This window comes from Nothoprocta perdicaria, unplaced genomic scaffold, assembly GCF_003342845.1.
Source record: "Nothoprocta perdicaria isolate Ctin4 unplaced genomic scaffold, notPer1 scaffold_34, whole genome shotgun sequence".
NCBI lineage: Eukaryota > Metazoa > Chordata > Aves > Tinamiformes > Tinamidae > Nothoprocta > Nothoprocta perdicaria.
The window spans coordinates 1,125,132-1,145,925 of NW_020455577.1; the positions used below are offsets into that span (position 1 = coordinate 1,125,132).

At 42.6% G+C, this 20,794-nt stretch overlaps 1 protein-coding gene across 1 annotated transcript in view; it reads left to right on the forward strand.

The window, feature by feature from the left end:
* The first annotated feature begins 1,491 nt into the window (after window positions 1-1,491).
* The window catches only part of MTA1 (metastasis associated 1), a 55,324-nt gene continuing 36,021 nt past the window's right edge, over window positions 1,492-20,794 (forward strand). Inside the window, exons 1-8 of the mRNA XM_026043763.1 lie at window positions 1,492-1,531; window positions 1,930-1,997; window positions 3,547-3,640; window positions 10,624-10,750; window positions 10,933-10,996; window positions 16,707-16,824; window positions 18,367-18,469; window positions 20,591-20,690. Coding sequence (XP_025899548.1) covers window positions 1,492-1,531; window positions 1,930-1,997; window positions 3,547-3,640; window positions 10,624-10,750; window positions 10,933-10,996; window positions 16,707-16,824; window positions 18,367-18,469; window positions 20,591-20,690 — 714 coding nt within the window. The remainder of the gene's footprint in view (window positions 1,532-1,929; window positions 1,998-3,546; window positions 3,641-10,623; window positions 10,751-10,932; window positions 10,997-16,706; window positions 16,825-18,366; window positions 18,470-20,590; window positions 20,691-20,794) is intronic.

Consider the following 20,794-nt stretch of genomic DNA (forward strand, 5'->3'; position numbering starts at 1 on the left):
TCCCCTTCCAAACTAAGTGTGAAAGCTGAGCCCCTAAGATGAGCTCACTATTAAGCTCAAAGCCTGAGGGAAGTGATATTTAAGAACTGACTTGCAGAGTTAAGAAGAAGGTCCTGGAGTTACTCGGTGCTGTGGCTGTGGACGTGAAGATCGGTGTTGTTTGGTTAGAAGCGCTTCCATATCAGCTCTTCACATGGGATGCAAAAAAAAAGAAAAAGAGGAAAAAAAAGAGTTTGGTAGTATTTCTGTGCTCTGTTAGGCCAGGCTGCACGCTGTGGAGTTTATGTAACCCAGGGCTTTGTACGGTAGGAGTATTTGCACTGCAGCCCTGTCACTCATTGCTTCAACCACATCCGTGCTTTCTCTTAATGTTCCTCTCCTCCTTGGCGACCTCCTCCCAGCTCTGTGCGTTTGCTGCTTTGGGGGTTGCACCCCTGGGGTTTCTTGGTTTGCAATCTTTCCCTTAAAGTCTCTCGTTGAAGTGCCCCAGGAGCAGGGCAGGGGTCTGGGCTGCAGCTCCGGCCGCTTCCTCGGCTCCACGTTTGCTGCTCTGCTCTTGGGCCTGTCGCTCAGCAAGTGATTTGGCAGCATCCTCAATAAACATCCGTGCCTGGAGCTGGAGTTGTTGGGAGCCCCGGGCAAAGCAGAGGGTAAGAGAAGGGCGGGAATGCACCGGGATCTCCCCTTGCCACCCTTGGGGTAAGAGGGGACCCTTGAACCCTCCTGCTGCAGCTCCAGAGGCCTGGGGGTGAGGAAGAGTGTAACAGTATCCCTGGTGCTCACTGACCTTTTAACAGCCATTCCCAAAGGATTAAAGCTAACAGCTCAAGCTGTTATCTTTATTTACTAAAGGCCCCACACCACTAAGTGGCCCTTTAGCAGCGGAGCTTCGTGCTAATACGTTCATTTAAAAAGATGACCTGAGCTATGCCCGGGGGGCTTTGGGTTTTGTACTCCAAATACAAATGAATTGGCTGCTCTGAGGTGAAGTTGCCCGGAATTTACTGGCATGTCTTGGGGAAGAGTCGTTTTTGCATCCTGGACACAGTCTGGACGGGTTAAGGACTGTGCAAGCTGAGCATCCCATGGGAGGAACTGGAGCTGACCCTCAGATAAGTTTAAATTATCTGGGGTCTAGCCGATTTATTGGATGAGAAAAGCCACATCAGCACAAGGCTGAGCTTCCAGATCCTCATCTATAAGGAGAGTTTAAACTTGGAGCTTAGTAACAGCAGGCTAGTCAGGTAGTACTTCTTGGTGCTTTTCTGGTTTTTGTTTGCTTGTTTTTACAAAGGAGTTTAAGAACTTTTCTTCCTGTAATTTAAGGGGGTTATAGTGCTTGAAAACAGGAGCTTAGTTGAGCTGCGTCTGGCTTTGCATACAGTTTTGTTGGGGGTATTCTGGGATAATGCAGGAATTTAAGGCATAGAGGACAAGGAGGCAGTGGAAAAGATGGAAGAAGAATGAACAAATAATTCATAGTCTAAGGAAATGGCGGTGGACTGGGTGGAGAAAGATAAACACGTTGCTGGTAGGGGAAAGCAGCCACATTGTGATGTGAAGGGATGGGACGTAAGGAAAGCAAATGGGGTGATAAAAGTGAAATAATGTCATCAGGAGGGGGGAGGAGAAGGATCATCCCATGGCTTTGTGTTCTCAATATACAGGCTGGTAATAGAGCTCCATTTCTGAAGGTGAGTTAATGGTTTTCACAGGGCACAAATGCATCTTGTTTGTATCTCTGGTTAGCAAGTACTAGCCTAGAGTTTGTATTTCCTTGCTTATAGCCCAGAACTGAGCAGGAGAATTAGAAATACTGCTGGAAATACAAAGAAATGACTGTGGCAGGGTGTCATTAATGGGTATGCAAGTGGCATTTAGCAGTTCGTATTTTAACATTTTCTTCTTTTTTTTCCCTTTTCTTTTCAGATTATGTCTACTTTGAAAATTCTTCAAGTAACCCATATTTGATACGAAGAATAGAAGAACTCAATAAGGTAAACTACTATTTTTTCCCTCAAGTTTTTGTCATCAATCGAATTTATGACTTGATTAGATGAAAATCAAAATGGTTCTTTAGCAGTTGTCTGGTAATTAGCTGCTGGAAAATCCCTTTGTTGTGATAATGTGCTGGAATACTTGGAGAACTGCTAGATTGCCTTCCCTTGCCATGAAAGGACAGAGCATCAACTACAGGTCATTGGCAAGGTGATGATGCCTACCTGGAGGGCAAAGCGTTTCTGCAGCTCTTGTTTTTTGTGCCATGGTTATGGGATGTGAAGATAAATATCAGCTTGACCAGAGGAAGAAGTGCTTTGGACTTTGGACTTTCCTGAGGGAGACTCTCCCTGGATGGAAGATCTGGAGCTGTTATCAGCTTCTTCAGCCTTTGCCTTTCCTCTTTGTCCTCTGGGCCAGTGTATTTTAGCTGCCAAGTTTCCTTTTCATTGGCTCTGAAAAGGAAGCATAATAGGTTGCATGTGGGAAGCCAGTGAAGTCCTTGATGCAGAAATTTTATCTGAGTGTGGAGAGAAAACTGTTCTGGAGCCATTAACTGTGCCCTAAACATGCAATTTCTGAAGTTGTATAGCAAGTCGTCTATTGTAGCCCACAGAGGAGGAATGTAGCATTACTGTTTTGCATTTGAATTTAAATCAAATGGCTTTTAAAAAGGGCTCTTTTTTCCCCCCCCTTTTCCTTCTCTTCCCTTGCAGAAGCAATAATGACTTCCTAAAATGGTTAACTGGTAGCAGAACTCCTACATATGAGGAAGCTGGGGATAAATGTATAAATTTTACTTCCCAAATGGAGACCTGTTTTTCTTCCATTCCTTTGGGTATTGTCTTACAGGAAATTCATCACCTATCTCATCCTAAAAATTTTAAGGGAAAAAAAAATACCCCAAATTCAGACCTGTTTGTACATTGTCACTGGTGTAGAATTGATTCCCTGCTGTAGCTTCATTTGTTCTTCTATTAGAATGATTCTTGTTGCTTCTTGTTTAGCTGGAAGAACATTGTCAGTGCTGTCAAAAAGGGAAATGTTATCTTTGTTTTGGCTACAGTAGTAGGGATGAGATTCTTTTTGCCTTTTCTAGTGTCCTTCTGATTTTTGAGAACACATTTGAACCTAAGCCTGTTTTCTGTTGTGTTTCATGGTGATTTTTACTGGATCTTAAAGATGCATTTTTGTGTTCTGCCAAATGCAAGGTATCCCCTCAAAAGCAACAAAGTGGCCTATTGGCATGTTGTAATTGAAGGTAAGTGGGCTTTTTTTTCACCTTCTGAAATATCTACAGCTGCTGAAAGTGGGGATCCTCCAGAAAGAAGCAGGAGCGAAGGAGCAAGTTCAGTTTCCCTACCCTAGAAACCCTAGAATGGATCACATTGGAATTGCATGTCAGAAAAAAGCCACGCCTTCAGAGGATGCTAGGAGATCATCCCGTGTAGCCTGGATGGGCTCATTATTTATGAAGCTTTCTGGCTCCATTCATAAAGTTTAGGCTTTGATTTGTGCTCAATTCAGTTTTTCTGTTTCCTGTTTCAGACTGCCAATGGAAACGTGGAAGCAAAGGTGGTTTGTTTCTACAGAAGAAGAGACATATCAAGTACACTTATTGTACTGGCAGACAAACATGCAAGTAAGCCTGTTTGTGTTCAAGTTGCTTCTACACAAAACTTCCAAACTTGGGTGGAAATTTCACTACAAGTACCAATATTTTCTAATTTTAAAATTGATTTTTCCTGTATCCATGTCAAATTGCATCATTTGTTTTGCTCAATCACATTTTCATGCAGCTTTTATAGAAGGAAAAAATAAGGTAGCTGATTCATGGTTGTAGTTATCATGGTGGAGGTGACAGAAGTTTTCAGTTATGACTAAATAAAGATATGTCTTTTTCTACTACCTATTATTCCAAAAAAAATGTAATTTTGGGGAGGGAATTAAATAGCTTATTAGAAGAAATGCAAGAAGGGGAGTAGTAGTCTTTTTGATTAGTAGAGAAAAATAAAATCCTTAAACTTTCCTAATGAGTAAACAAAATAGCCTAAACATACCCATCCTTAAATTTCAATATTAGTAATGCTTTTCAAAGAAAATTCCTGTTAGCCAAACTGGATGTTTAAAGTGACACGATTCTCCTCTCAACATGTTCAGTAAATAGATTTTTAAGAGCTGGTAAATGTTAGGAGATATTGTCTTGCGTGTTACAGTTGTCAATTAGAGAAACAGATGAAAAATACTAGGAAGGGTATGCAAAAAGTAGAAATGTGTAACTATAGGTTAGGTATTTGTCTCTGTCTATAATGTATAAGGCAAGCATTTAGAGAAACACTGAGGTAGTTCAAAAGGAAGCACATGAAACAGTTGAGAAGCTCCTGTAGATGGATGCCTTCTCAATTCAATTAAAATGGTGTGAACCTGGTGCCTTAATTACCTCTCCTAAGGAATCCCCAGCTCCAGGAGGATAATTAGTGCACCCTCAAGGTGAGGTTGGGCACTCTGCCTGGGATGCTTCCACTTCCAGCCTGTTGGCCTCTATAGAGCTTCATGACACCTTCCTATGTCAATTTAGGGTCTCGCTCATCCGGTCCTTGAGAGGTCTAACAACAGTTACCAAAAAAAGATGTGTCCAAATGGAAAATGGGGAAATGCAAAAATTTACTGCTCTGATTTTATTTGTTAATAATGAAGTATGGGAGATTTAAGAGTTCAGACTGCTAAGATTTGGTAATAGGCATGGATACATAGTAATATCTATCTGGGTAATTAAAAGCTTTCCTGTAGGCACATAGATAAATGATAAAGAAGCAATCAGAGCTCCATATGTCAACAGTTCAGTTTAGGTAAAGACAAGCATCATTTTCTTTTAATGTACTTCTCTGTATATGCACAAATAGGCTGCAGTGGCTATCCAGGGCTAGCCTGCATAGGTGTGCTGCATGGAGATTGTCAAGATAGCCTACTTTTAACATGAATGTAATGGCTTCAGCACTGTAATGTTGTTAGGGAAAAGAAAAAGAACAGCAAAATTAGCTTCTTATGGATACTTTTGAATATTTTATTTTGTAGTTTTTATGTCCAAATAAGTCTCTCTATTGCATTAGTAAAAACTATTCATTGGAGAGCAGTCATGTGGCACTGAGGATAGATTTGACTGTGCTGCAGCGTTGTGGGAGCAGGTAAAGCCTTTTTCCTAACTGAGTGCAGCACTACTTGTTTCGTCCAAGAACACAGAAGCTTCACAGAAGCTTGACCATAAACAACATGACTATTGATTACTTCATCAGTGTCTCACTTCAGTAGATTTAGCAAATGAAGCAGGTAGGAATGAGTCTGAAGAAATGCAATGTTTTGAGGCTGAAAATTCTTTCTTTGAGCACAGACTTGCTTTACACACAAGCAAGTGTTCTCTGAACCTGAAAGAACTGTTTTTTTTTTTTTTTTGATGTGATTTTTTTCTCTCTCATGCAAACAATTCATTGTTCATTTTCCTATCTGTGTGAAAGACAAGAAAATACATCTATAGAACAACCTTATTAGTAAAGCCACCAGAAGAAAAAACCCAAAAAATGAGGACTGCCATTTAGTGTTAATTTTATTAGTAATGAATGCTTTTTTTCCTGTAGATTTCCTTTTGAGGCAGAGTAAAATTGCCACTAAATGACTTCCATTTGTTTAGCTGGATGTGTGGTTGTGTGGCTTCCGTTCTTAAAGAGCAAGAGAGAACAAAATTATGCTTGTACAAAGCAGTGCTTTATTTTGGAAAAAAATCAGCATCCTGCTTGACTTAATGAAATTAAATGTTGTGGATGTTAAGATTCTAGTAAAGATACTCAACACTGTCCCTGACTTGGAGTTCATTTCCATAAGGTCTCCTGTTGCCTCATTTTGATGCATGTGCAGTAGGTGTCCGTATCTGCATCGCTGATCTTTTAACTGCCTTTGTTCAGCTGATTAATGGAGCTTTCTGGCTGCAGACGTTTCTGGATTCACGCAGCCTTATGTCTAAGATGCCTTTATTTGAGACCTCCTGTTGGGATCAGTGCAGTGAGATGAACACGCGTTGGGCAAATACGGAAGAACTTGAACATGTAAAATAGTTTTTTTATATATAAATAATCACAAGGGAAGCAGAGATGTGGCTGTGGAATCCATGTTGCTCAATTGATTAAAAATAGTAATTTTTAAGAAATGTTTACTCTTTATATTGATATAACCCATCATGGGAAAACCTTCCATTTGGTGTATTTTCTCGTAACTCTTTTATAAAGAAGAAAAATGAATTGGAAGCTGCCTATTCTGTAGCAGGAGGCATTAAATTAGTACCTGCTGTATGCAACCTGATGCCTGGATTTGATCCGTGATCCTACTATTTTTATCAAATGATATAAAGCTTGTCTGGGCCGTCTTGCCAATCTTAGGGCTGTATAAAGGCTTCCAGACATCGCTCAGCCTTTTTATTCACAAGCCTCTTTAAATCACCTTGCAAATAATTCTAGGGAAATTCTCCACCTGTTTCTGAAGTGAAGCAGCTTCGCCAGGAGGAGACTACTCTTCAAAGTGCTTTTCCAAAGGCTTCGGGGTAGCTCGGGTTGGAATATTGTATGCAAATGGAAGTGCAGGCAGAACGGGATGAGAAGAGCATTGACTTCTGTAGTTCGCTCCTTGCCTTGCTAATGGTGCTGTGACTATATATGTGTGTGTACACATGGATATACATACATCTATATGCATATATACACACATGTTCACACTTCATGTTTGCATAGACCCACTTGGTGGATCAGTGAGCCAGCAGGAGCAGCTCCCAGCAGCTGGTGTTTGGGGGCCGCACGCACGTGGCAGTGGGTTGGGGTAGGCGTCGTAGCTTCTCAAAATACAGGTCTTGCAGCAGGAAGGTGCCAGTGCTCAATCAGTCCATGAGCTGCGGGAGGCCTCTGTGTCTCAACGGCTTCATGTCTGTGAAGCTTGTTTTTAAGTAACAGGAGGCAGTCAAATGTCGTCTTGTAGCCTCTTGAATGAGTGCCTTGCTGCTTTATTCCCACCTCCTTTTCCCTCACTCCACCCATGCTGATACAAGAGCAGCTGAAAGCATCAATCCCTTCATGACACTCCTGGCTCTGTTAACTTGGAGGGTGAAACTGTGATCCCCTCCTCCGGGGGGAGGCTGGCAAGGAGAGGGTGTTGAAACTTCCCGATGTTAAAACTCCCACCGTGTTTCTTATACCCATGAATCATCAGCTAGCTTTTGGTAGAGAGAAAATAAATGGGATATGAGGAAATGAGCCTATTAGAAATTAGACATCAGAGAGGGAATCTGTTATTAGGCTGCTAATTTCTTCAAATGCATCATTTCTGCAACATCCTTCAGAGCTGTTGCGTTGGACTGTTGAGTCACCAAGATTTTAAGCTCCCTTTGCTACTAAAGGGACTATTTGGCAGGTCAGGAGCTCTGAAATCTGTGTTTCCCTCTATGTTGACCTCATTTTCCCTCACTTTTTAAGGTGTCATTGTTAGTGACAGCATGCTAACCAATTCTTCTGTTACTATAGACTTCCCTGCCTCCAAGGCTGTAGCTCCACATGAGCTCTCTGAACCTGGTTCCTCTGCCTTGTTTGCCTTTGCTTGCCTGTTTTCTGCTGGTGGGACCTGACACGGAGGCTGGAGAAAAAGGGCAGGTGCTCTCTCCTGTGACGATGCAGAGCCCAATCTGATGCATTTCACCCTGCTGTTCCTTCTGGAGCCTAGCAAATATTGATGTTTAATTTGGCATCTCATAAGCGCAGTCTTTCCGAATTACAATTTCTGCCTCTTGGGTTTCTCCTGCCAGTTTAGTGTTTACTTTTTGATAATTTTTCCCCGTGTATGTTAGCTTTCATGCCAGTCTTGCTGTTTGTGACCAACCTGCCTGTCTTTGTTTTCAGCAGAAATTCATCTCTGTGCTTTTTAAAAGCACTATTAAAAATAGTGCCATCCAATATCAAATGCTACTTAGTCCTGCGCACTCCTTGTAGCCTTCGCTTGGCGGCTGCTGCCCAGCTGATGTATTCCTGTTGGTATTAAGATAAATGTTTAGTCTTAAATCTGCATGAGCACATCTATCAAGCAGAGAGATTAATTTTGAAGTAGGACTTCATGAGCGTATTAAGTGATTTAAGTCCCAATATACTGTAGCGACTGCATTCGCTCAGCTTGTATTCTGTAGCAGGGTCAAACGCAGGTAAGCCTGTTTGGAAATATGTAAGTGTACAAATATTTATATATATTTTATATTAATTTATTGGGGGGTGGGCAGTGAGAAGATATGCCCACCTCTTGAGGGGACACTGTTCTCTAGGATAAAGTCCCCTTCATTCAGCAAGCTGGAACTCTTGGGCTATGCGAGGGTGAAGCCCCAATGCGGGGGACAGGCTGGCACAGCAGGAGCTCCTCCGGGTCACATTGGGGTGCAGAGACGTGGGTGACCCCATTGCTGGGTCTGTTCAAGCCAGGCTTATCTCACGCAGGGATGTTAGAGGGCCCCGGGCCAAATCCAGCCCTGCGTTCGCTTTTGAATAGGTTTGTCACATTCATTCTTCTTGGTATTAAATCATGTCTGTGGGAAGAAGAGGCAAGATGCTTGTATAGAGCTTTCTTTCCTCTTTTTTCTTTCCCCTAAGAATATTCCCATATTCCCAGCGATGTTGTACGTGGAGCAAGGAAGTGCTGTTTGTTACCTCTTGAAACAGCTCCTTTTAACTTGGACCTTTTCATTCTGAGGGGCTGCACGTAGCAGAGCTGGCGTAAGGAGCAACGGGTGCTGCCGCCCTCGTCGTTTTGGGTGCAGAAGTGAGAGTCATAAATGAAGTGAATGACCATTGCAACATGCTGGTAGCTAAAGCTGGTGCAGTTTGGGAGATGAGCTCCGTTTTGCTGCTTGATTTCCTTTGATTGGTAGGTTTTACTGACACATAGTTGTTGATAGGCATAAAAAGGTAATTCTTAAAAGATGGACACTTAAATCTATTGAAGGTATTAAGTGTTTTAAGCCTTTTCTTACAGTGTCCCCCTATTTTACATGGTGCAGTAGCCCCTTTCTGCGAAAACTCCAGGGATGTTTTTGTGCCTTTCCGTGTCGGTGTCAGAGCTTTCCAAACAAGGTAGCTGGAGACGTGCTGCCTTATTTGTGGATTGCTGCTGCTGCATCTATAGTGTAGCCCAGCAGCTACAATATTAATTTTCAGCTAAAGCAGAATCCACTTCAGCACATAAATTGCAGAACCCTGAAACTGGCACAAATATAAATTCAGTGTCCTAGGAAAATGTTCAAATGTAAATGCACGCTGCTGTGTGCTTAGCAGCTGATGTGCTCTAATAGCTATGGCATCTTGCAGTCTGCTTTAATTATGCTGCTTTCTTTTTGCTTTCTTGCTGGAGCTGCTTACCTGAGGGATATATAAACCAGCAGGCTGGTTCCAGGACAGTAAAACCCAGTGATAAATCATGTGGGACCTGAAGGGTGTGCAGTGTTTTGTGTTTGCTCGCTTGGTTGGTTGGGTTTTTTTTATAGTCACTCCTTTAGTCAGGCCTACTTGGACCTGAATGCAATTTAGCATTTTATAAAATGCAGGTATCTTCTGTGTTTGTTTTCTTTGGGGATAACTTCGTGGCTTATAGGTAACTAATCTTTAAGGGTACATTGATCACAGCTGTGCCTGTATGTGGAATAAGATTTCTTCACAGCAACTGTTGAATTAAGCTGCAGGCGTAAGTCTGGCCTTTGAGAGTATTGCTGAAATAAAATTAGACTTTTACTATTTGTATATGAAACTTTACACCTCGTTATACTACAGTCTGGGAAACTTTTCCATGGTTTTGGAAAATGTAGTAAAAATATAATAAGTGCCTTTATTTCATAGGGAAGAGGGAAATCAAGTGTTTTCTCTTGCAGTACTTCATCATGGGGAAGCTTTACTGCCTCTTTGGGGTTTTTTGCCAACAAGGGCTTTATCTGGTACTACTGAGAGGATACTTGCTGATGGAACAGGAAGCATAAGGGTAATAATTCCTTAGTAAAAAAATGCCTGGAGGTGCTTTGGCCTGGTTAGGTAGGGTTGGTTACAAGGCAAGCTGGTGCCATTCCGGTTCATTTTGTGACTGGGACCTATGGGCTGTGGTTGGGGTGGACAGAAGAAAATATATTGAAGAAAAGAACTAACCTATTCAGACAGCATTTCCCTCCAGAAGCTGTTGCAGTCAGGATGGGACAGTCTGTGGCTGTGATTCTTTCCCAAAAAAAAAAATCGGGTATAAGGATTCTGATCCCTGGCAAAAAGAAAAACTTCACTTTTTAGTTTCAGTGCAACTTGCAGCTTGGTGACTGGTGTGGCCTGTGTGAGCCTGGAAAGTTTGATTCTGACGGTGACTAACTCAAGTGTTTATAGATATGGATTAAAGAAAATACACTAGTTACCTAATTGTTCAGCTCACTGTAATATGAGGGTTCAGATGAAGGTAGATTTCATCTACGTGTCGTGCCTCTTTCCTACTTAGTAATTATGGAGCACTACATTCTGTTTGGCCAAGAACCCCAATACTTGCCCTGTGTTTCTGATGTTTAACTCGTCTCTTTGCGACCAGGAGAAATGGAAGAAGAGATGGAAAATCCAGAAATGGTTGACTTGCCAGAGAAGCAGAAGCATCAGCTGCGACACCGTGAATTGTTTCTCTCACGACAGCTGGAATCTCTGCCAGCCACGCACATTAGGTAATGCCTACTTTCCTCCAGTGCTTTTTATCCAAAATGCAGATGCCATTATGGTTATTCAAGTATTCTTCAATGTAATCATGAATTTTGTGCATAACTTCTGTAGTACCATTTTGTGTATTGCACAAACATTCAAGATGTGTGTTTTCTGTTCCTAAAATGTGATTTCTTTCATCTTTTAGAGGCAAATGCAGCGTTACTCTGTTAAATGAGACAGAATCCCTTAAATCATATTTGGAACGGGAGGTACGAACCCTCTTTATTTATTTATTTCTGAATTGTCAATCTTAAACAGTTTATTTTGGCACAGCTTAAGACTGGTGGCTTTTTGCCAGGTTTATGATCCAAAGGTTGCTCTTTTAATTGCTCAGCTGTAATGGACACTGGTAATGGAAGCTGTAGGGTCAGTACCCATTTCTTTCTGATGTCTCTCTAGCAGATAAGACTTGCTGCCTACATCCCAGTGACAGCAGGAACTCTCCTGGTGTAGAGAGAACCCAACTTGATCCTCCTCAGGCTGGCATTCAGCAAGTTGAAGTCAGAGCTCATTGCCCTCTGACAAGAGAGGGTGCGAGATGGGGTCGCTGGGAAAGGAAGCAAACCAGTGCACTTTAATTCTGTACCTTTGCTTTCTCCTGAAATCTTAGAGATTGCTGGTTAAATGGTTTAAGCTCCATCTCTGCTTAGATGTATGAAGAACTTGTTCCCCATTTTTTGAGTTCGGTCCTTCAAAAATAAAAGAGCTGTTTTAATTAGAAAACCCAACTGTTGAGGCTTCAAGATCTGGAGCAAGGAGTAGCATATGTACAGGTTTTTAAAGGACTCCAAAATATTTGCTGGTAGATCTTCACATGCCACCCTAGACATTTGGAGCCTTGAAAAACTTGTCAGCTCATTTTTGTCATCTCCTGAGATTTTAGCAATCTGGTTCCTCATAAATACCTTCAGCTGAGCTCTTGGAACTGAAATGTCTTGAACTGTTAATCGCTATTCGGAATTTAAATCTTGTTTTACCTTTTCAGGTATTTTTGTGGTTTTTAAACACTGCCGTTTCAGTCCTCTTACTACATTTATGCACCTTTAATGGTGGCTAGGCCTCTCTGGTCTGCCTCTTGTGCTTGACAGCCATGGAATTTGATTTAGCAGTCTGGGAGTTTTATTTCTGGAGAGTAGTAGCGTTTATTTTTTCAAACTGTCTATAGAGCAATAATAACCAAACTTGGTATATTATTGGAATACATCTGCAAGAATTACATTTGCAGCTGAAAATATTTAAATGTTATACAAGAGAGAAGTCTTGTAATTGAAAACAATAGGGTAATGGTCATTAACTGTCCTATAAAACAAGGAAAAGACATAGTTTTTGCAGGGTGCACATGCTAGTCTGCCTCAATTTGACTCTCTTAATGCATTTTTCCACTTTAGTAAATATTTAAGTGTAAGATTAATTTTAATCTGATGCTGTGGTTGAAGAGAGTTTTAAACAAAGCAACTGGATTGAGAAGTTGGGCTTCTTTTTGGAGGACTAGGCTAAAAACAGGTCGAATTTGCCCCAGGGCAGCGCATCAAGCAGGGCCCGTTCCATTCAGAAATGCTCCTTAACCAGCTACCAGGAGGATTGGCCAATTTGAAAGCAAAATCTAGTCACGCTGCAGGTAGTTTGGATTAACTAGTATGTAACTGGAGCAGCGACCCTTCTCAGCAGCTCTAGCTCCCCATTCCCATCCGTTCTCGTTATCCGCCGTTTCCTAGGCAGGTAGGTAGAGAAGGGCACTGCTTTTCCCCTCAGCCTTGGTGGCAGAGATAGGGATGGAAGGAGATGTGTTTCTCTCAGCCTTTCAAGCCCCCAGTGTGTGAGCCGAGTGACGTGGGTTATTTTTAAAGGGAGCAGGAGCCGAGAGATCCCACGGAAGGCGCGAGGTTCCCGAGCGTCTCCCGGCGCTTCGCCGCGGCGCCAGCTCGCGGGGGACAGATGGCAGAGAAATGAAAAGCCCCAGAGCACAAATGTGCTTGGGTGAAGGGTGAAGAGACCATGAAAAGGAGGTAGCTGTTGCCCGGTGAATTGCTGGCCGATGCTGGTATTGTTCTGAAGCCAGAATTAATTCCCCCTTCGCTTCTAAAGTGCTTTTTAGCACGGCTTCAGTCAATAAAGTATTAGCAGTTCCAGGGAATCTGCTTGGGAATCGTGTGTTTCTTGGCACAGCATGACTGCTAAAAGGGCATTTTCATCCCAAGGCTGTCTGCCTCGAAGGATGTTAAACACTCAGATGTAGGGAGATTTGGGGAAGCAGAAGCACAGCACCATTGTGGCTGTGTTTGTTTTCCTCCTCCTGTCGCCTCTGCGCCTTGCTCTACAGGCAGCAGCCCCGGTTGCTCCGGGGAGGAGGGAAGGGATTGAGGAGGGAACAGCATTGACCCCTGTGCCTGGCAAAACTGGCCTTGGGTAGGAGAAGAGAGGGCCGGGATGGGGGAAGGCAGCTGGAAAACTCCGATTTCCAATTGATGTTAAATTCTCAGGGAGACCGAGAGAGGATTTGCCTGTTCTGCAGGAAGCTCTTTTCTATGGGCCCATCTGTTTCACAGCCCTGCTCTGATATATGCATGGGCTTGTATGAAATTTGCCTTCTGGGTCGATGTCTGGCATCTCAGTTCCTTTTGGTACCCCCTAAAAATAAAACACCACGTAGTTAAAGCATATTCCCCCTTCACCCCAAACAACTTTATGAAAGCAAGGTAGCAAACTGTAATAAAAATAACCACTATTTTCATACTGTACGTTCACTTTGAGCCAATTTTTCTACTGCTTCCTACTGGCTTTAGCTTTTGGTTATAGCTAATGGTAGTTATGGGCTTGGGTAAGGAGCCTTCGAGCATATGTGTCTGTATAACACTTTGGAGAAGTAGAAAGTCATGGTTTAATTTTAACTTTTGGCAGGTTGCTTAGATTTTTTTTGAACATGTAAAATGTTTTCTGGGATCCAAAGTTAAAACAGAAAACTTTTTTTTTTTTTCTTCCTCCCTTTCTTCCCCCCCACTGTTGCAATAGCAACATGCACAGTTCTGACAGCTAAAATAGGCTCAGTGGCTTCTGGAGAACCATGCAATTTTGGGAGTATTGCTGCTCCTGGGAAACTCTTGTGAAAGATGTCACCTGGGATTCTTTTCCATAAGCAGCCATCAAGAGCTCTCCTGCCCTTGGGAATGTGCAAGGACCTTCCTTAGGCTACAGCTTGCGCTGACCCTAGACTGACATTTATTAAGTTTTTAGAAATGAATTGAATGAATTGAGCTGATTTGAGTTCGTGCTGCTATGGAGGCAGCTCGTGGTGCCCTTGTGTTCTAGCTGGGGGCTCCTGCCTTACTCACACATGAACCAAGACCAAACTGGACAAGATGTCACAGATAGCAGTGAGAAGGATGGGTTTTGTTTTGTAGAAGACTGTTCCCTTCCTTCCCCTCCGTTCCCTTGTTCCTGCCCCAAAAAGGAGTCGGGGGAAAGAAAGCTGTCGGAAACACATAGTGTGTTTGGGTCTTTTACCATGTTCTCATCAGCCACTAAATACCCAGTAATAATGTATAAATGAGATAATATAAGGCATCTCTCACTCAGATACCATAGGAGGAAACCCCAGCAGAATGAATGTTGTTCCCTACCCAACAAAGACAGTGTTAAGAAGCAGACTGCAGACTCTGGCCTCCCTTGGAGCCTGTAGTTTGATTATACTCCAGTGTTTGGTTTGTGCATTTGCTGGGCAGCGTGCCTGGAAAGCATTGCTGTGGCACTGCATATCCTTTGTCCTACAGTTAGGTATTTTGGAGCAGGAACAAGTAAAACACTCGCTGTGTTTATAGTGTGGAAGCGGGCAAGGCAGAACCTCTTTCTGCACCTTATGTATGCAGCAGTGGAGCCTCAGAATGTTGTAGTGCCTTGAACTTTGCACGTCAAGGAGCAAGAGACCCAGATTTCCTTGCTCAGCTCTAATATAAATGAGCTTTCCTCTGCTCTGACATTTCCTCTTGTCAGTAGGTTGATACAAGTTGACCCTAGAGCCTGTGGGAGCTGGATCCAACGTTAAAAATGTCGCTTGCTTAGGGTGAAACCCAGTGGTCCAGCACCCCCCCCAAAACCCTCCAGCTGATGGGACTGGATGTTAGAGCAAGATGTTACCAAGACCAAGCTGTGACTTTTATGCTGTTATGATAATATGAGATTTTTTCTGCCCTTAGAATAGCTACTTTCACTCTGGGAAAATGGGCAGTGTTTTCTGCTGGAGGACATCAAGGTGGATCCTTCTTTCACCTCGTCCTGTGCTCTGTGACATTTCACACGTGGTGCTTTCTTGAGGGGCAAAGCTGGTTTGACTGGCTTGCTGTTTTATTCCTTTCATAGTCATTGATCTCTCCTCTGAAAAATTGAGATTTTATTAAATTCTCCATTCTCATAAGTACTCCATTCTCATAAGTACTCCATTCTCATAAATCCTCATCTCAGCACAAAGGGTAGAGCTACCATGTTTCAATTCCATAATTGGATGCAAGATGCATTAGACATTTGGAAAAAACATGGGAGACCTTCCCATTCTGGCATCAGTTGTAGACGAGCGTGTACAAGGAGCAGGAGAGCTGTGGAAGCAGAAATAACAGGTAGCTTTGAAACTCCAGCCCACAGAGAGAACCTCTCCTGCATGAAGATGAACAGGGCTCAAAATGCTGCCATTTTTCTATAGAACGGACACGGGCTCCGATGCGTCGGTACTGATCTGTACTAAATGCTTTGATCACTTATCAGAGAAAGGTTGAGGTTGGAAGGGTCCTCCAGAGATCATCTAGTCCAACCCCCTGCTCCAGCAGAGACACCCAGAGCACGGGGTGGTATCCAGGTGGATTTGGAAGATCTCCAGATCATCCTCTATCTGCACCCTACTCCCCTTCAGGAGATATTCAAGGGAATACATGGCAAGGTCACTTACAATTTGACTTTGTGCGCCTTCTACATATCTAAATAGTGCTTAAGACAAATGTTGCAAATGCATAAAACAACTCAAACATAATTAAAACAGGAGAAATCAAACAGCAGGACTTTGGAGTGGGCCGACACGCTTTGGTTCATCTCTGAGATAAGCTGGTGGAATGCCATAAACTAAAGAATGAGAGTTGAATTGAGGGCAAAAACACTGAAAACAGTGGGAGGAGAACGAGAGGGAACAAGCAGGGAGGTGAAGGCACCAGCATGGGGCCCTGTTCTCAGGAAAACCCGTGTTTACAGACCTTGAGGACAGACATCTGGATGGTATTGGTAGAAATGACCTTGCTACCAAGTATGGACAGCAGCGGCTCTCAAAAACTGCAGGAGATGCCTTAAACAAGGACCTTATTTTCCTTCCAATCACATAACTCGTGATAATTCTACCGCTTTTCAATAATACTTCACAAAAATCTTGAAAAAGTTTTGGAAAAATGTGAAGCAAATTAAGGGCATTTCTCTGTAACCTCTAAGACATTCAATAGTCTATGAGATTCTGATAATTTTATCACTGGATAACCTACCTTTTTAGCCTCCAGTGACACTCAGTGCAGCTACCCCTGTTGAACCTCAGTGGTCCTCAAAGTAAGGAGTTATCTTTGTGGTTGTTTTCTTCTGCCATCCTGGCTGGTCATTCGTTTTCCAGTAAGAATGTTTATTTTACGTGCTCCAAAGGAGATGTGCTCTCTTTAATTATAAAGATTGTACGTTAAAGGAGCTATATTTTGGAGGATGGTGCTTGCACTTTCAACCTAAAAGAAAGTGGGAAAATGTAACGTTGGGCTTTTAGATAATGCTTTGATTTTTGTTTGTTCACCAGATTTTTAAATTATATATCAAGGTAGCAAAACCAACCTTGAAAGCTTGCTAGTATATCTGTATAGCTTAAAATAAAAGTTAATAATACTGTGTACTTTCTTGTTTTATTTTTAGGATTTCTTCTTTTATTCGCTGGTGTATGATCCTCAACAAAAGACCCTACTTGCTGACAAAGGAGAAATTCGAGTTGGCAACAGATACCAGGCAGACATAACAGACTTACTAAAAGAGGGTAATTTTCATAATTTCTTTAGAATTGTCAAAGGGTGATCCTGAATGTGGCCACTTGCATGTGTGCAGCTGGAGTGGGTATGGGTGACGGAGGCCTCGTCCCCAGGCCCTCTGTAGAGGGGTGGCCTGGTCAGAGACTGAAACCGTTGCCCACTGGAAGCAATTAGTTATCTATAAAACCAGGCCTGAGGTGGGCATTTGTCCAGATCATAAAAGTTGTTGAACCAAATTGAATTAATTGGCTCTCTTAGAGCTTACTATCTTTTTATTAAGACATTTCTGAATTTCCATGGGAAGTACAAATTTCCACTGCGCCTGCAAGAGCCTTTTGTGTTTTTAATCAAGCCTCACTTCCCTATGAGGGCCCCTCCCAAATTATTACCAATTAAAAGCTGTCCCTCCTCATCAATTTGCCCATTACTGCTGGGTGCCTTTTTCCTGAGAGCCCTCTCTCCAGCTGTTAGTCTTGGCTGCCATCCTAGATTTCTCACCTACAGAAGAGGCAGGAGGAAGAATTTGCTGGCCTGACTGTATCCTAGAGCAGAAGGAGCATGAGGAGCCCCGCCCAAGGAACAGGGAGCTGAATAGCAACTTGGTTTGCATTTGTTGTTGCACTCCCCTGCAGATCCAGAAATGTGTGTGTATAAAATCTGAGGGCTGAGGCTGCAAGTCTCTACCTGCTCCTTTCTGCAGCCCACGTGATGTGGAGATGCCTCCTGATACCCTCCGCCCAAAGGAAAAGGGATTGGGAATCACATTGGAAAGACTTTCACCAGGCTGTCTATGTGGGCAGAGCTGTGAAGGCGCTTCCATCTTTGCCTAGGAGCTGTGTTCGTGCTCTCGGCCTGACGATAGAACAGGCAGAAGGATGGTCAGGACTTTTGTTTAATTTGCCTGCGAAGCTGGAATTTGTTCAGCAATTTGGCTCGCCTCGGAAGTGAGGATGAGCTAAGTTGAAAGGCATTCTCCTCCTCAGCAGGCCAAGACAGGGCTTTGGGAGAAGGATAATCTCCAGATGTTTTAAAGGGAAGGGTACTGAAAAAAAGGCCTCGGTAGCTCCTGTATTTTTTCAGGGTGTTTAGATTTGTTTAGAGTCGAGAAAACAGAAGTAAGAGACTCTGATACCACGAGTTCCCCCCTTAGGGATGCTGATGCAGTTCAAACAGCCACCCTGCCTGCATGGAGCCGCTGGGAATGTCTCTCTCTGGAGCTGCTGCAAGTTAAAGGGGAGAGAGGGAGAAGCTGGGGAGAGCGACTGATGAGAAACTGTCCTGTTTAGAGGAGGATGCACAGTGTTTCCCATTCCATGTGCCCTTGGGAAGCCCTTGGGTGTTCAGGATGTGGTCAGGTCAGATGAGCTGGGGCTGTCCAGCTGACACTGTCAGAGACAAATGGGTGAATCAGACCTGAACTTTTGCTGCCTGTAAAGCAGGGAATCCCAAGCTGGCTCTGCAGTGGAGTTGTTGTGAGATGAGAACATTTAGACAATGTGTCTATTTTGAAACAGGCATACCAAATATCTCTTAATTTGCTTTTCAAACAGGCGAGGATGATGGAAGAGACCAGTCGAAACTTGAAACAAAAGTTTGGGAAGCCTTTAACCCCCTGGTAGACAAGCAGATAGACCAGTTTCTGGTGGTGGCACGGTAAGAGTGTCTTACCTCTTTTTTGAATAAGTAATTTTTAATGACACTTCTTTTCCAGCACTGTGTATATTCTTTGTGCTTTGCTAATGTGGAAGTTACCCTTGCTTGCTTGAGTTATGTGCTCTGTTTTCTAATGATGGGTGTTTTACATGCTTTGCGGGGAGTTGCATGACTCAGAACAGCTACACAGATTTACGTTTCACAGTTAACAACTTTCATAAAACAAAAGCAAATGGCACATAAACATTAGCCTGTAATGACTGAGGTTTTTCAAATGCTTGGGACAATGTGCAGGGGACTTCAGTGAACTAAGTTCTTGATGGTTCATTACTCTGCTCATTTTCTCCCTTTAAGTCAATGACATTTCAACATCCAATATTAATTTGCTTAGATGAGGTGTCTCATAAAACACTTTCTTGATGGAGTCTAGGTGGTTCTATAATGCCTAGATTCAAGTAGGTTGGCCCAGTAAAGCAAGGCCTGTAAATCTGTAGCTACATGCTAAAATGTATGGTTTTTTTTTTTTTGGTTGTTGCTTTTGGCAGCCCAACACAATGTTTGTGCATCAGCTTCTTTTTAAAGTATTTTTGAACTTCTACACTGTTGTGCAATTGCCTGAACAGAAGCATATCCTAAATTTTAGGCCCCCATTGCAACCTGCGACTGAATGATTCTAACCGTCAAAGAATAATACTCCTCAAACTCTCCTCGTGTCTGCTAAGCAAGTTTAGGACTGCGTGTAAGTGTAGGAGGAAAGTGATGTGAGGAGATGGATAATGGGGCCTCCTGCTGTGGTTAGTCAGTGGAGACAGTTATCATTGAGTAGGAACACTGAGATGGTCTATCAGAATTTGTCCAGACAAGTTCTTTTCATCAGGATGTTCTGCTGCTGATCAAAACCATTGAATGATGCCACACGAGAGCATTTATTGTAGTAGTAAATACATTGAACAAGTGGAATGATGAGAACTTAAGGGAAATGTTGGAGTGTTTAAAAAAAAAAAAAAAAAAAAAAAGTAGAGAAAAATGATGGAGCGAAACGTGGGATTTTAGGGGTGCAATATGAGAATGCAGTGTACTCGAAAAATGTTAACAAAACGTCTTTTCTATATAATCTAAAGATCAAACTTGCCATTATTATAAATTCTGGATCGTTTGAACCTGCTAATCTGTTTGGAAGAAGTTTAAAGCATTTCCTGGGCTGCTCGATTGTTCCATAACATGGAAGCAAGACTGAAACTTGGCTGGTTAAGTTAAAAACATTAATTGCTGTCTAGATGGGAGAAAATCTCCTGTTTCAAGCCACTGTTCTAGGTAGCTCTCTGGCTGTTTGCTGCTGCCCACTGGGTGTGCTGCTGCAGCTGCCGGAGGCTTCCTGCTGTAAACAGACCCTGAAAAGATCAGTGTAAAGATTGCTGTTGTCCATAATCAGCAAATTGGCCCATTTTCTAATTAGACCCTTCAGAAAGAAGAACCAGCTCAGCTAAGGCAGGCTGCGAAGCAGGGATGGGGAATGGCTGTCACTGAGACGTGCTTGGGATTTTCTGTAATGCCTCTTCCTGTCTTGGGTATGAGCCTCGTAAATTAGGTCATTTAGTTGAGCGTGCTTGTATATAAAAATGGTTATATATCTTAGGTAAAAATATTATATTATGCTTTTAAAATAAAAGATGATTTTAATTAGTCTCAAACTTTTAAAAAATGATTGGATTGCTGCATTTTTCTTCTGCCTGGTTTTATCTTTGTACCTTTGGACAGTCGAGCACCGCTCTCTTTTGTGTTGATAAAGCTTGATTCTAATCAGTTTCTTTCAAGCCTTATTTCAAGGAGCCCCTGAGAAGCAGGGGATAAGAGAGTTCAAAATCATCCATTTGTGATTCCTGAGTCTTTCACCATTTCCCCTCCTACGCCTAAGCCCATTTGGCCATATGAACTAAGCAGAGTAAAGCATTCATAACAAACCACATCTGAGGAAAATGGTCTCTGGCTCAGAACTAGAGCCAAACCGTATAATCTTGTTACTGAGAAATGGAGTCTGCTAATCTCAAGAAGTGTTGCTTGGGTATTTACGTTTATGCTTCTCTTGCGCGTGAAGTTAATGCTCTGTTTAATTTCTTTCAGGTCTGTTGGTACATTTGCCCGAGCCCTGGATTGCAGCAGTTCTGTCAGGCAGCCAAGCTTGCACATGAGCGCTGCGGCGGCCTCCCGGGACATCACGCTGGTAAGAGTTTAGGGGGATCTTAAATTTTTGAAAGGAGATATAAAAAAAATAGTCACCTCTGCCCTGGCAGCTGGCAAATGTAGAGGGGCAGATGGACTGTAATT